The 13,807-nt window shown below is 38.8% G+C and overlaps 1 protein-coding gene across 2 annotated transcripts in view; it reads right to left on the minus strand.

Annotated features, from left to right (window-relative positions):
- Positions 1–12,789, minus strand: part of UNC13C (unc-13 homolog C) — a 596,809-nt gene extending 584,020 nt beyond the window's left edge. Inside the window, exon 1 of one of the 2 annotated variants that reach the window (XM_059915534.1) lies at positions 9,798–12,789. In XM_059915534.1, coding sequence (XP_059771517.1) covers positions 9,798–12,786 — 2,989 coding nt within the window. In that variant the 5' untranslated portion in view covers positions 12,787–12,789. The remainder of the gene's footprint in view (positions 1–9,797) is intronic. The other variant, XM_059915533.1, reaches the window with a different exon arrangement.
- Positions 12,790–13,807: the final 1,018 nt, after the last annotated feature.

Below are 13,807 nucleotides of genomic sequence, written 5' to 3' on the forward strand. Positions count from 1 at the left end.
GCCCACTGGTTGTCTGGACCTTGTCCTAAAAGTACGACAAAGATGTTTTTTTTTTAATAGATTTGCAGGTTTGTATGTATCTCTGGATACACAGAGGTGACAGATTGTGAGGGCAACAGGGAGAACCAGAGCAAAGAGACAGGAAGACTAGTTAGGAAATTCTAGCAATAGTCCAGGCAAGAGATGATGGCTGCTAGAATTAGGGGAGACACAAGGAGATTGAGACAATGTGCTGTGGTTGAGAGACAATTAGAAGGTAAAATGGTCAGGGCTTGTTAAATGACTGAATTCAAATTCGAAACCTTTGGCAGAAGCTTCCAGTGAGCCAAGTCTTATGTCCTGTGCTCAAGCCAGGGCTGCCAGGGGAAGGGAGAAGGAACTTCCAGCCACCTGCAGCATCTGCAGCAGGACACAGGGCACTACTTCCCTCCAAGGGCTCACACACTCAGGAACATCAATAAGAAAGGAATTCAGATGGTTGGCAGCCCAAAATGAGACAAATGTCCATAAAGTGTGACAAGGAAGCATCCAAGAAGGATGACTTTCTGACCTGAGCAAACAGGGAGATGTGGTGCCATTTACTGAGATAGGAAATCCAGGAGGAGAAACAGGATTAGGAGACAGAGGAAGAAAAGAGTTTGATGCTAGGCATGATGAGTTTGAGATCTACAGAATATTCCATTCGAATGAAGTCCTACAATTCATTATGGCCAATCCCTTTCTATGGCTTTCCATGGTAATTAGGGGAAAAAGTCCCAACTGCTCCACAAGACTCAGAAAAATCTGGCCTCTGGATATTGCACCAGATTTGTTTCATACCATTCTCTGCCTTGCCTGATGAACTCCAGCCACACCAGGCTTTCTTTAAGTTTCTCAAATATTTCATACCACTTTCTGCCTTAAGATCCTGGTCCAATCCACTTCCTCTGCCTGGAATGTTTTTTTCTTTCCCTTAGCCTAGTTCAAGGTATTCATTCTTCAGACTTCAGATCAAATGTCATTTCCTCAGGGAAGTCTTTTCTAAACTTCAAATGATAATATGCCCGCTTAACACTTTGTACTTACTTCTCCAGCAGTTAGCCAAGTTTAAAATGATGGATTTGTGTATTTTTGAAATTTAAGTTCATCACAATCACTTAACAAAGACGAAGACCAAATAAGATTTGTCAGTACTATATCCCAGATGCCCAGCCAGGCAATTATATACTTACTGAGGGATGAGTGAACTAGTCGGTGAATTAATGACTGAAAGAATAAATGTATGATATACATTTGGGGAAGGGAGAGTTAGCCCAAAGACACTGATTTGGGACCATCAACACAAAAAATGATAACAAGCCAGTGGAGCGTATGAAATCATTCAAGAAAGAGTGAAAGGAGAAAAGCACTTAGTATCTATTATTAACTATTAACTGTTAAGCATTTCTTAATGTGATCCATGAATCATACTGCATTGAAATTAACTAAAGATTTGATCAAGGAATTTATATTTTAGTCCAAGTGCTCCCAAGTGATCCTCATGCATTCTAAAACCTGAGAACCACTAACTTTAAGAATCAGCAGAGAAATACCCTTGACATAGCCCCAGAAGTTTGTGTTACAGACCAGGTGTTCTAAAGTCCAGAAGGAAGGAGCATAAATGTACACAAGTAGCTAAGAGCATGCTGTTGTGCACAGAGCACCAGAGTAGGATTCAGAAGTCCTGGAGTTGATACCTGGTCCCATCGCTTGCCAGTTTTACAACCTACATAACTACTAGTAATTACCTTAAGGTAACAGAGACTTGAAGAGGTTGGCTCTCTCACTGGTGTTTTATGAGAATTAAATACATGTGATAGTTAATTCTAAGAAACATGAAAATTGCTTTATGTGTTTAGAAAATGCAAAGGGAATGTTGATCAACTTGGGAATTTTCCTACTGATTTTCCTCACATAGTAAAATACCACCCTGTTAACACTGAGTGAATTCACATCTGTCTCTGTGCATGCCCACGTGAGTGTGTGTGTCTTCAACTGTAATCACTAAAGAACAAAATAGAAAATGAAAGCCATGGGCTTTCCACAAGACATCATTAAGCATCAGAAAAGGTGTTAAAGAAAGAGGGAAAAAAAAAAAAAAAAAGAAAGAGGAAGCTTAACCTACATTTCTGGGAAATAATATCATATTCAGTCTGTCATTTCTTGTTGCCACTATTACATGCAGCCAACAATTTCATTTATCACAAGTTTCACAGAAATGGTACCTGGATAATCACGTTGCCTGTAATAATATCATGTAAAATGGAAGACGGGTCTGATAGCTTGAGTGCTGGCTTATGATTTGGGAGAACAGCTTGTAACTGTAGCTCTGCTTACAAATCTGTGCTGTCAGGTAAATCAAGATTCCGCCACCTCAGGTTTCCATCTTATAAATTGAATAGCAATACTTAATTTCTAAAATCCCAAACTAGGCAGCAGTGAGTAAGCACATAGAATCTGGAAAATAAATGCCTAATTCTAAATCCTGGTTCTGCTACTTCTTAGTTTTTTTTTTCTCCTCTTAGAAGAAATATAGTGTCTCTGTTTCTCATCTATAAAATGGAGATGATAATAATAGTACCTAGCTCATAGGATTATTGTGAGGATTATATAACTTAATATAGTATAAAATATTTAGAATAGTGTCTGGCACATAAAAAAGCACTCAATAAGTGTTACTTGTTATTAAGCTACCTATCTTATGGGGTTCCTAAGAAAATAAATGTGTGTGCTTGTGTGTGCCAATGCTACATTAAAAAATATCCACACACACATCAAGTTTCATACTTAGAAATTAGTACTATCCTTTTTAAAGTAGTAACCATGGTTGAACTGGAGAAGAAGTAAGGGATAAGTTGGAAGTGAAGATGATTGGAGGGAGTAGAGAGAGATACATTTATTCTAAATAAGGTGACACTGCTCAAAGTATCTTTGGGATCTTTGGGGACTGCCTACAGAGTCATATCACAGTCGCTGGAATCTGCTGAATATTAGTCATTTTTATCCTCTAAGGGTTTCTTTTACTTTTGGAAGTAGCTGAGACCCAGCATGAACCAAGTTTGATGAAAGAGGTAGTTGACAAGATTCCATAACATACTTTCCTTTTCAAATGAAGAAGAAGAAAATGCACACCATAGGTTGGAATAAACCATGGTGAAGAAGTCCGTTAATGCATTTAGTTCCTTCTGGTCTTGTAGTCTATGGAGGCAACCTAAGCTAATACCTTATCATGGGGAACAGTTCTGTTTGCAGTCACGGCTTCCCGGCAATCTTTGACTCAGCATCAAGTCATTCTCCCTGCAAATTGGGCTCAGTCCTTGGATGCCAGTGGAACAATCAAACTTTTTTTTTTTTTTTTTTTTTTTACCTATATTAGAGACTCATTCCTGACCATGGACCTCAGTTCAGGCAACTAGGTCGCTCTCTGGATGACCTATTTAGTATATCAATCCCACTGGGATTTGCTTTCCTCTTAATAGTTCCCATTCTGGGATGTTCAGATCCTTTCCTAGTCCCTAACCAGGTAACCAATGCCCAATCAAAAAAGAAGCCTTCCAGGAGAAAATTCTTGCCCACCTCATGTCCCCAGTTCTCTTTGTTCCTGGTTGTTCTGTACCTCCCCAGCTGATAAGCAGAGTTAAACTCTCGATGCCTTAGTAGCCATCTGTAGCCTGAGGTATACTTTCCAAGTAGCAGATTTTCTTCTGCTGCACTGGACTTTCTCTCCTCACTTCCTCCTGGAATTTATCCCAGAGTCTGAATCACCCCCGTGGGTATATCTATTTCAGGTCCCATCTCCTCCAATTCTAATCTAATCAATAACAATTGATTAGGCTATGCTTTGCTGTGTCTTACACCAGGCTACAGAGTCTCTTTATTTTATTCCACACCACATAGAAAATTCTCACATGATTCACAATTTCTATAGAATATATCTCTCTATTTGAACTTGCAGAAAGTGTATGAACAATGACATTAGCCAAAACAAACAAACAAAAACCTATCCACCTGAGATTTTGACATAATACCTTTTCTTGAATCTCTGGAATTTGGAAATCGCACTGCAGGCTTTGAAGTGATACTCTTAGTACAATCTGGAAATCACCATCTTTCATCGTCAGTTAATACTTCCCCTGAAAAATGTGTTTTTAGTTTCCCTACAAAGACAAGTGTTCCAGGTATATAGCTGGGAGCCATTAATAATTATAATAAACAAAATCTTTGAACCCTGCATTTTCATTGTTCCTGTTAATAGCCGGCTTTCGTGTATCCTTGTGAATTTCTTCCCTACCTCCTGTAAAATGCTTTCATTTCTCAAAAACTACTATTATCGGCACTTCCTCACTCTTAATAAAGTCTTTTAATGTGACAAGTGTCACCCTCCAGATTTTGTAAACTTCTTAAAAATGTGATAATATCTCATCCCAAATTATTACTCACTTTGTGTTAACAGAGATCAATACTTACTCCAGAAGCTAACACAAAACTGGCTGATCTTAAAAGCACAACTTATTTGTATGCTTAAAAATATGAGCTATGCCTTTTCATGACAACACTTGCCCACACCTGCAATGGGATGTCATGGAAAGAGCATCAGATGCTGAATTCTATCATACGTACATGAATTTCCATCAATATTCTTATTAGCTGTATAGACTTTGACCTGCTTTTGCCTCATTAAGACTCAGTCATCTCATTTACAAAGTGGGGCTAATACTACCCAACAAGGATTAAATATGTACTTAAAATTTCTAGAGGTGAATAGGATAGGAAGGTGTTAAATATGTGTTGGTTCTGTCCCTATCTGTTAGCTCCATCTCACACCAGCATATACTCTAAGACCTTTGGGTCCTCTTGGAACATACCACCATTACCTCTCTCCCCACACAACTGATTTATAAACACATTTGTATTCTGAGTCCCAGTCCTGTCTCCTAGAAGAATTACTCCCTTGGGTATTTTGGGCTTTCTGTCTAGCAAGAAGTAGAGATGCCAGCTGTGTCTAATGCCTGTAAGGGCCCTTGGCCACTTCACTCTTCACAGGTCTCCTTTCTAGATCATAATCTATTTCAAAAACCAAGACAATCACTTTATATTACAGGTAATTCTAGAGTATTTAGAAGCAAACAATACTAAACCAAAAGTGTATTGCTATGCACAGCGTTTTAATAGAACATTTTACAAATGCTTTGCCTTCTGCTATTACCAGTACTGCTATACTTGCCTTGAAGGAGGATGTTTCAATTTCAAGGAATACATAAATTGTTCTCTATATTTTAATGTGTATAAATTACCAAAACCTTTTCATAAGTGTAATAAACTACTGCTCTGGAGAATTAGAAAATCATTCTTCATTTTAAGAAAATTATTCACACGTTTTCTTAGACTGATTCTATCTCTTCTAATTTGAAAAGAAGAGATGAAACAACACTATGCGGGAAGGTATAATATTTGCTGTACAGTGCGTAGCAGCACTCTTCAATTGTGCTATGATGCTCATCTGCATCAGGCAGCATGTTAAAAAGGCAGACCCCATCGCTCCTGACCTAGACTCTCCGCAGGGGAGGCCCAGAGGCACTCAAAAATTTAAGAAGCACCTCGTGATAGACAAACTTGGGCCAACAAACCTCCAAAACTTAGTTGAACTATTTATTCTTCAACATTAAACCTGGAATTTAAGTAAATTCAGCTAAGTTTTTAGAGATGTATAAGTTACATCATCATAGAAAGAAAGATGTGATTAACGGAGCCAAAGGAGTGAAAAGTCCTGTTTGCACTCTCCATCACATTTTCCCTATTGTACTATATTAAAATATATCTAGTAAAATTGTCTTTTGGATGGAAAGAAAGAAAACTAAAGTTTATTTGAATTCTAAGAGTTCTCCACTTTGTATGGAACTAGATAGCCAAGCAACTTAGAAAGGAGTCTAGCATTTAGACTAGACGAGATAAATAAATATGTGTGGGCTAGATAAATTTGCCAGATACTGGGGCAGGCTCTGGCATTACAGTAGCAACGGCAGGAACAGTTCACTCATGGACTTTATAATCTGTCTAGGAGCAGCCTCTTTCAGAACCTACAGACAGCCTGGAAATGGCATTTCAAAACAAAACAAAATTTTTGTTCTTTGCTAGAAAAATTTACTGCAAACTGACTTTAGAATCAGGTAAAGTGTACTCAGACTTCAAAACAGCATCCTTCAAGCAGCTGCTGTACACTATTTATTGGGCTCTACAAGCCTTGATTTATAAGATGAACCATGGATTTGAAGCAGAAAAACTGGGAATGAACTATTTCATAACAAAACCCTAGTGCCTTTCCTATTAGTCCTGTTTTCTCATGAAAATCCTTTAGCTGGAATAAGGCTCATGGCTCATGCCTCCTCCATTTTCATCATGTTTCTCCACCTTCAAACATGAACAAAACAACCTTTGAGGTGAGTAAGCATATGGCTGCTCTAAATAAACAAATTAGCCATCTATTTAATTCTGGATTCACCCCCTTAGTAACTGTATGACACTGAACAAGTTATGGAAGTTTTCAACATCTCAGTTTCCTCACCTGTAAAATGAGATAATAATGGAATCAAATTCATAGTGATGTTGTAGGAAGCAAAGGGATAAAAAAGTAGATAAACTGCCTGGAAAGTGCCTGGTATATAGTAGTGCTCAATAATAAGTTTTTATCTCTAATCATACTTCTGAACTCTCAGGAGATAAAGTCATAGTCTTAGCAATTAAAGGTCACAGTTTGGATTTGGATTTGACTTCAAAGCTTGTGCTTTTTATTTAGTATCCTGCTTCCCTTGATTCAGGCATTCATCCAAGGTATTAATTCAGTGCCATCTCTGTATAAAGCACTGGTCTAGGCACAGTGCAGACGAAGGGATGAAAAGACAAGACCTCTGGCCTTCAAATTACAGTTTAGAAGAGAACATGAGGAATGCACATAAATTGTCATTACATAAGGTGGAAGCCAGAGCCATAAGAGATAGGTATAGGGAAATTCAGAGGAGATAATAATTAATTCCAGTTGATGGGTGGTGAAGGGCTAGAGGTAGGGGATCAGATGTTCACTGCCATGGTGTGGGTTTCAGGCCAGCTACACAAGCAGGCTCCAGCAACAAGAGAAGAATATGGCCTCATGGGGGTTCTGGCTACACACAGTCTAAAATCTCTTTCCCCACTGGCCTGCTGTTCAAGGTGAAGATTCTCAGAAACACTAGTACCAAACATCCATGTACATTGGGGTCTTTAAAAAATCCCTCTTTACCAGGACCCTGAAGACAAAAGTTGAAATAAGTGATTCAAATTTATGAGCTAACATTTCCATCAAGCAATGACAGGAGAACCGCATCCCACATCGTTTACAGCAAGAGCTCTAAGGTCCAATATTGCCAGGTTAGTAATGGAGAAAAGACAGCACTGCTACCTAATGGTGACTGGGTGGTCATGGAGAGAAAAATCTGTTGGCATCTACCCAAAGCCCGGTAAGCAGATGGTCATGGACATGAAACCCATCATGACGACCGGCAGCTCATTGGGATGCTCTGAGCCGGGAAGGGGCCTGAAAAATGCCCTTCTTTGGCTGCCCTTCCTCATGAGGCATATTGGCGGCACAGGAAGGGGACAATTGCCTGACTGCTGCCAAAGGGAGAAGAGATGGCCTTTAAAATCTAGGCTACTGCAACCTCCTGGGTAGTCAATCTGGTGCCTTTCAAGCAACCAGAGAGCATCTTAAAGACGTGTGTATGATTTCCTCTAGGATAAATGATATCCAACAGATTCCATTCAAAGCTGGCTCATAGGATAACAAGCCAAGCTCCAAGACGTAGAGGGGTCTGAGTCCTCTGTTGTCAGGCCTGGTGTGTCAGGTATGTGATACCGATTGTTTTACCTTCTTAGGATTCTGAAGTGGGTGATGTGTGGATAACCAAGTGTATTTATGTCTTCTGAGGATAAGTGCCATTGAATGACTAGGATTGTTAGCTATGTAAATGGTCATTATCAGTAAAAATCTACCTTGCAGAAGTTTGCTAATTTGGGGTATTTTTTAAGTTAATGAAGAGCCACTTTTTTTCTGAAACATATAGTTTCACTGTATTTATAATATTGCCTAACATTTCAGATACCTTAACCAGTTAGCATTAAAACGTTCATGTATTGCATCACAACAAACAGACACACACAAACATATACACACACACTGCTTATTCTTAATATGCCTTTAAGTAGACCTCTCTGAATCCATAGTAAGTAAAATACACTGTCAAAAAGCTGACCTGCATTTCAAGAAACTATGAACTGAGTTTCAGTAATAAGAATATCTAATATTAAAAGTCACTCTGAAATAAGATAGACATTATTCCAATATGAATTACATTTACATAAAAATTTTGACTACTTGGCCCTTTCAAATCAATTTTAAAGAGAGTTGAGAACTTTTCCCTGAAAACAATAACAACCAAAAAACACAGCCAATGTACCCAAGATGCCCTTGACTTATATTGTTCTTTAAATAAATTACATAAGATATGTTGTTTTATATGGACAGAATTTTAGAGCAGAGAACCCTAATAGTTATTTCACTTGTTTTAGGGCCTGAAACAGTTTAACCATAAAGGTATCTGATTATTCAACGATCCACCCATGTCAACCAGAAAATGGCCAGTTTGGAGTAGTATCTGATCACAATTTTGCTTAAGAAAAAGAAGCCATAATCAGCTACTGGCTGAAGAAATTATTATATTATTTCATAATAGCAAGTAACACTTGATCATATAAATATATACCTTTATGGAGTATTATGTACAGTATTTTAAAGATGACAATGCCATAATCAAGGAAACCATTAACAACAGGTAATTCATTAAAACTGAGATTATCTCAAACTATCCCAAAGATATAAAGAGATAAGCATGCAAATAACATAAATGGTAAGGGACTGAGGTAAGTGCAGATGAAGTTTGGTTGATAAATAAAAAGTCAAAAAATATTTTATTTACATGCAGCTAGTTTTCCAAAGTATATGATCCAAAATTGTTCCCCCAGGAGGTCAAGTAAAATTATTAGGTAAGGTGCTGCTTTCATTTCCATAATGGGCAAGAGACTTCTACTCCACTCTTTAGGAGGAAGCTACTCAACTCTATCTCCTTTATCCTCTAAAAGAGTGACTTGTGACCACTCAGGTACAGCCTAGGGTTTTGGCTCTAATACCCTCCCTCAGCTGCATCGGTAGGTAGTGAGGGAGGTTGTGGTCCTCCATGGTATGGGCTGGGGTTGGCTGTGCAGAACTAGCTCTTCCTGCTGGCAGGCTCCAAAGTATAGATTTGATGGGAAAAGGAGTGGGAAATCTGGGACTCCATCTTTCCTAATTCTTTAAGATTAATTTTATCTTTCTCCCAATCCCTGTAAAACCTAACAGGACCAAAAAGTAGACCCCAGGCTGCTCTTTGATTTCACTCATCCTTCCTTTGATAACTGATGCAATAAAGTTGGAAATATGAAATGGGGTTTTTGCTTAATCCTAGCACAGAAATCTTGAGCCACAGAGTATAGGGCTTATTTTACTATGACCTATTTGAAAACACTTTGATTTTAAATCATCAAGCCCAACTTGTTGGGGGAGTTGAGTAAAATAAAATCCTTCTCAGAATAAACATGCAAATTCCTTGAAAGTAAATTCCTTCCCCCAAGAGTAAACATAGAACATGCTCTAAAGAACACCACCCAATGGTAAAACACAATGAGCTCATAATGTAGCATTTAAACATAAATACCTCCAGCCAGGATCTTCGCTTCCAATTCTGCCATTTGCTTCTTATAGGCTTTCAAAGCTGCTTCTTTGAAAGAGGGACGAATCTGCTTTGGCTTTATGATTTCCAGGGGCTTTTCAGGGATGTTTTGGTTTTCATCTTCTTTTATTTTCATTTCAGCTGATGTTTCCTTTAAGGGTTCCAATCCCCCTTCACTAACCACATCATCTGCCTGCCCATCATAACCCTCATCTTGTGGGGTTTCATAAGGTGTTTCATATGAAGGGTGATCATACTCCTGAATTTGTTCATCTGTTTCAGTAATACTAGTCCTGTTTTCTAGCTTAGCAAGGACTTGTTCCATCACTTCAACATAATCTGTTTCATTATCAGCCACTGGTTCACTATAGTCCCCCTCATCCTCTGCTTTGTAGTAATAAGGCTCTGTGTAGACATCAGAGTCAAGCGTGGTACTTGATTCATTTGCAGTTGATTGGGATAATGTTCGAAATCTCCCAATTAAGGAAGAGCCGCTGTCCTCATACCCACTGAGACTCTGTGTGCTTTTGTTCCATACCACTTCCAAGGCTGATTTAGCCCTCTGTAGTGTGGATCCAAATTTTGGGAAGCTGAAAGCCTTATCAGTAAGGTCAATGCTTAATCGGCTATGCCAAGATTTGGGTGGGACATCCCCTGAATCATCACTTTGCAATTCACTTTGACTTCGATACATTATGGACAACTGGTTTTGGTTTTGGTACAGCTCATTAGAATTAGCTTCCTGATAAGAATTATACTGGCCAACCCACTGTCCTTGTGGTTCATTATCCAACCCAGGGCATGGAGATGAGTTGTCATCTTGGGTTAAATCATAGCTCTCAGAGTCATCCTGAAGGACACTGTGGCACTTTCCCAAGTCTTCTAGGTCTTTATGGTAAACATCTAGCTGTTGATCAGATAGACTGTTTGTGTCATAGTCAAAAACTTCCTGGGTGGATGAATCTAAACCTAAATCAGCTCCTTGCTCTACTTGATTCCATTCCTTCCAAGGAGAAAGATCTTCATGTAAAGAGAGCTGAGAATCACTGTAGTGACTCTGGTCTCCAGATGCACACACCATGCTATTACTCACTCCACTGTCCACAGTTTCTGTGTTCTCAATTTCACCCTGTACTTGGACACCCTGAGAAGCCCCATTCAAACATTGATCCTGAGGGCTGTCATACAAGGTAGGTGTGCCCTCCTGTTTCCTCTGCCAAAGTTCCCGGTCTGAAGACGACAGGAGGGAGCTTCCATTAGTTCTAGTGAAAAACTGATTTTCTGAAAAATCCTCCGAATAAGATTGACACAATTTGGAAAAGTCTGATTCAGAATGACTAAGTTTAGTGGTGAAAAAGTCGCTCTGTGAGTGCCAGAGAGGTGTTGCATCTGCATAATAGGTTGTGGTTTGCTTTGCCAAGTTATCCGAGTCTGGCAAATGCAAGGAAATTTTATCATATTCTGATTTATTTGCAATTCTGCTGCTACTAGAAGTTTTATTCTTGGCTCTAGCATTGTGTGATTTTGAACTTGACTTGGAAGTACTTCCTTTTGTTGGAAACTCTGACTTGGAAAGCACAGCATAACTGTTTCTGTTTAGGTCAGATTCCAGCTCTCTATCACTGTCATCAGGTGACTGCCAACTGTTCTTCTTGCTTTTGGGCTCTGGAGTAGACAGCTTTATATCCATGCTCTCATATGTCTGGGAGGATGGTATCCCTCTCTCTTTTCTTTCTCTGATGTCATGAGTAAGAATATCTGTCGAGATTCCGATGCCTGTTCCTTTGAGTTTATATGATTTTTTTAAGACGGAATCCCTTTGCTGAGGGGTTTCAAAATACACAAGGATAGGTCGAGGCTTTGCATTGGGGCAATCCCTTTGGTGTCCTATCCTCTGAGCAAATTCAATTTTAATAGCATTTGGTGCATCTGAAAAACCCATTTTATCTATTAGAATTTGGTACACCACACTTTCAATGTATTCAAATCTTTCTTCGGGCACATTTAAGAATCTCAGGCTTGCCTTGTTACCCATATGACCTAAGTGTTTAATATAATCATGGATGTCTCTGGTTTCCCTCCGAGACTGGACAAACCCTGTACGGAGCTGCTCAATTTCACTTTGTACAACCTCCACGCTGCTGGACATCTCATCAATGGAATGCTTGAGAGCATTGACATGCCCTCGGAGTTCAGAAAGTTCTGTTTCAATCTGACTTATTCCCTGAAGTTCCTTAAAGATCATTTCCATGACATCCTGTGTTTGGCTAATGCAGCCAGAGGAACTGAATCCGGCCTCCAGGGCACTGGTCTTTGGGTTTCGGGCAGTTCTGTCCAAAGATTTGCTTCTGATTCCCCAGGTTTTCTTCATTGTGCTCAACTCTGAATCCGAGGAGACACACTCTTGACTCTTTTTCCATTTCCTCAGTTTGCGTAAAGCTCCTAGTTTTAAGCTATGCAGAGTGCGTTCCCCATCAGAGCTCCCCTCTGAGGGTGCCAGGCTGCTTGAACTCTTCCTGTTGCGTCTAACTGGCATCGTGCGTGTTGACTGTGCCTGGTTTTCTGTACTGCTCCTTAGTTCACTGAGTGATTCTGAGTAGGAGCTCTCAATGGAAGATAACTCCTGAAGGAGATCCTCATTATCACCATTGGTTATATGAATATTTTTCTGGAGGCCATTTGCAATAGCTACTCGGTAACTGAACGTGGGGGAGAGGGAAAATTCTTTGTTAGCCTCGTCTTCTTCAGTGGATAAGTTGCGAGCAGATGAACACTTTGCAATCTTCTTTACAGTGCTTTTCAAGGTATTAGAAAATTTAGGGGGTTTGGTCTGGCCAGCAGTAAGAACGTCTTGATCCTTTTTCAGCTGACGATTCTTTTTTTTGGTTGTATTTCCCAATTTCTTTGCAAACATTCCTTTGCAAAGCTTATGGATGTAAGGTAAAATCAGGCTCTTGAAAAGATTAGCCACCATGGAGAGCAATTAGTGCAAGCTTTTCTGCCCCAAAGAAGTAAATAAGGTATCAGGATGGAAATCTGTAAATCCAAGGCCAGCATCACTGTTCAGATGTTCTGTGAATCACTGAAAATAGCAGGAAGGGCCGCTGTGGCTCTGCCACAATGTCAGTGTCCTGGGAAAACCAGAAGCCAAGCTCCATTTATGAAAGACATTCATTCACTCTTGGAGGAGGGGTTTCGTGAATCGCTTTCATTTCCACATAACTTAATGCAGTACCTAAAAGAAAGGAACGTTAAAATGAACATCAGAATTCAATCCTAGATTTATCCCATTTCCAACATTTTTCAAAGCTATTCAAGATACACAGCGTGTGAAAAATTGCAGAGGGGACAGGGCAATATCTGAATTTCAACACAGTTACTTTTAAAACAACTAGTTAAAGCAAATCAGAACCAATAACTATGTTTAAATTATAATTTTCTTTTCCTAAATCACTTATGGGTGGACACAATTAAAATATGAGTAAAGGTAATAATAAGTATTTAGAAAATGTTGTGTAAGGTGACAGGCAAATTTAAAAAGCTATATTACCTGCATGGTCTTATCATTTCCACTTTATATCTTTTCCTACAATTACATTTACTTATACAAACATAAACATTTCAGTCTAAATGTATTCCCCCCACCTCAAACATTTAAAATTCATCAAATTAATATTACCCATGTAGGTAAGATTTTTTTTATTCAAATAATCTTGTTATTCTAGGTATTCAATGATTGATAATTTCTTAAATAATGACTAAAGTAATTCAAGTAAGAAAACATTTCATGTGATGACATAAATACCAAGAGAAAATACATCTTGTATAGGCATCAAATTTGTCAATGGAGTATCATGAATTGAAAAAAATAGTTATATCAAATTTAGGCATTGTAATAACAATAAAAACACAATAGGAGAATATATTTGAAAATGAGGATAACACATCTCAGTTCTGAGAGGATGTGGCTTGAGAAAGCAAAGCCACCTTAGGCA

Source organism: Balaenoptera ricei, chromosome 2 (genome assembly GCF_028023285.1).
Source record: "Balaenoptera ricei isolate mBalRic1 chromosome 2, mBalRic1.hap2, whole genome shotgun sequence".
In the NCBI taxonomy this organism is placed as follows: Eukaryota; Metazoa; Chordata; class Mammalia; order Artiodactyla; family Balaenopteridae; genus Balaenoptera; species Balaenoptera ricei.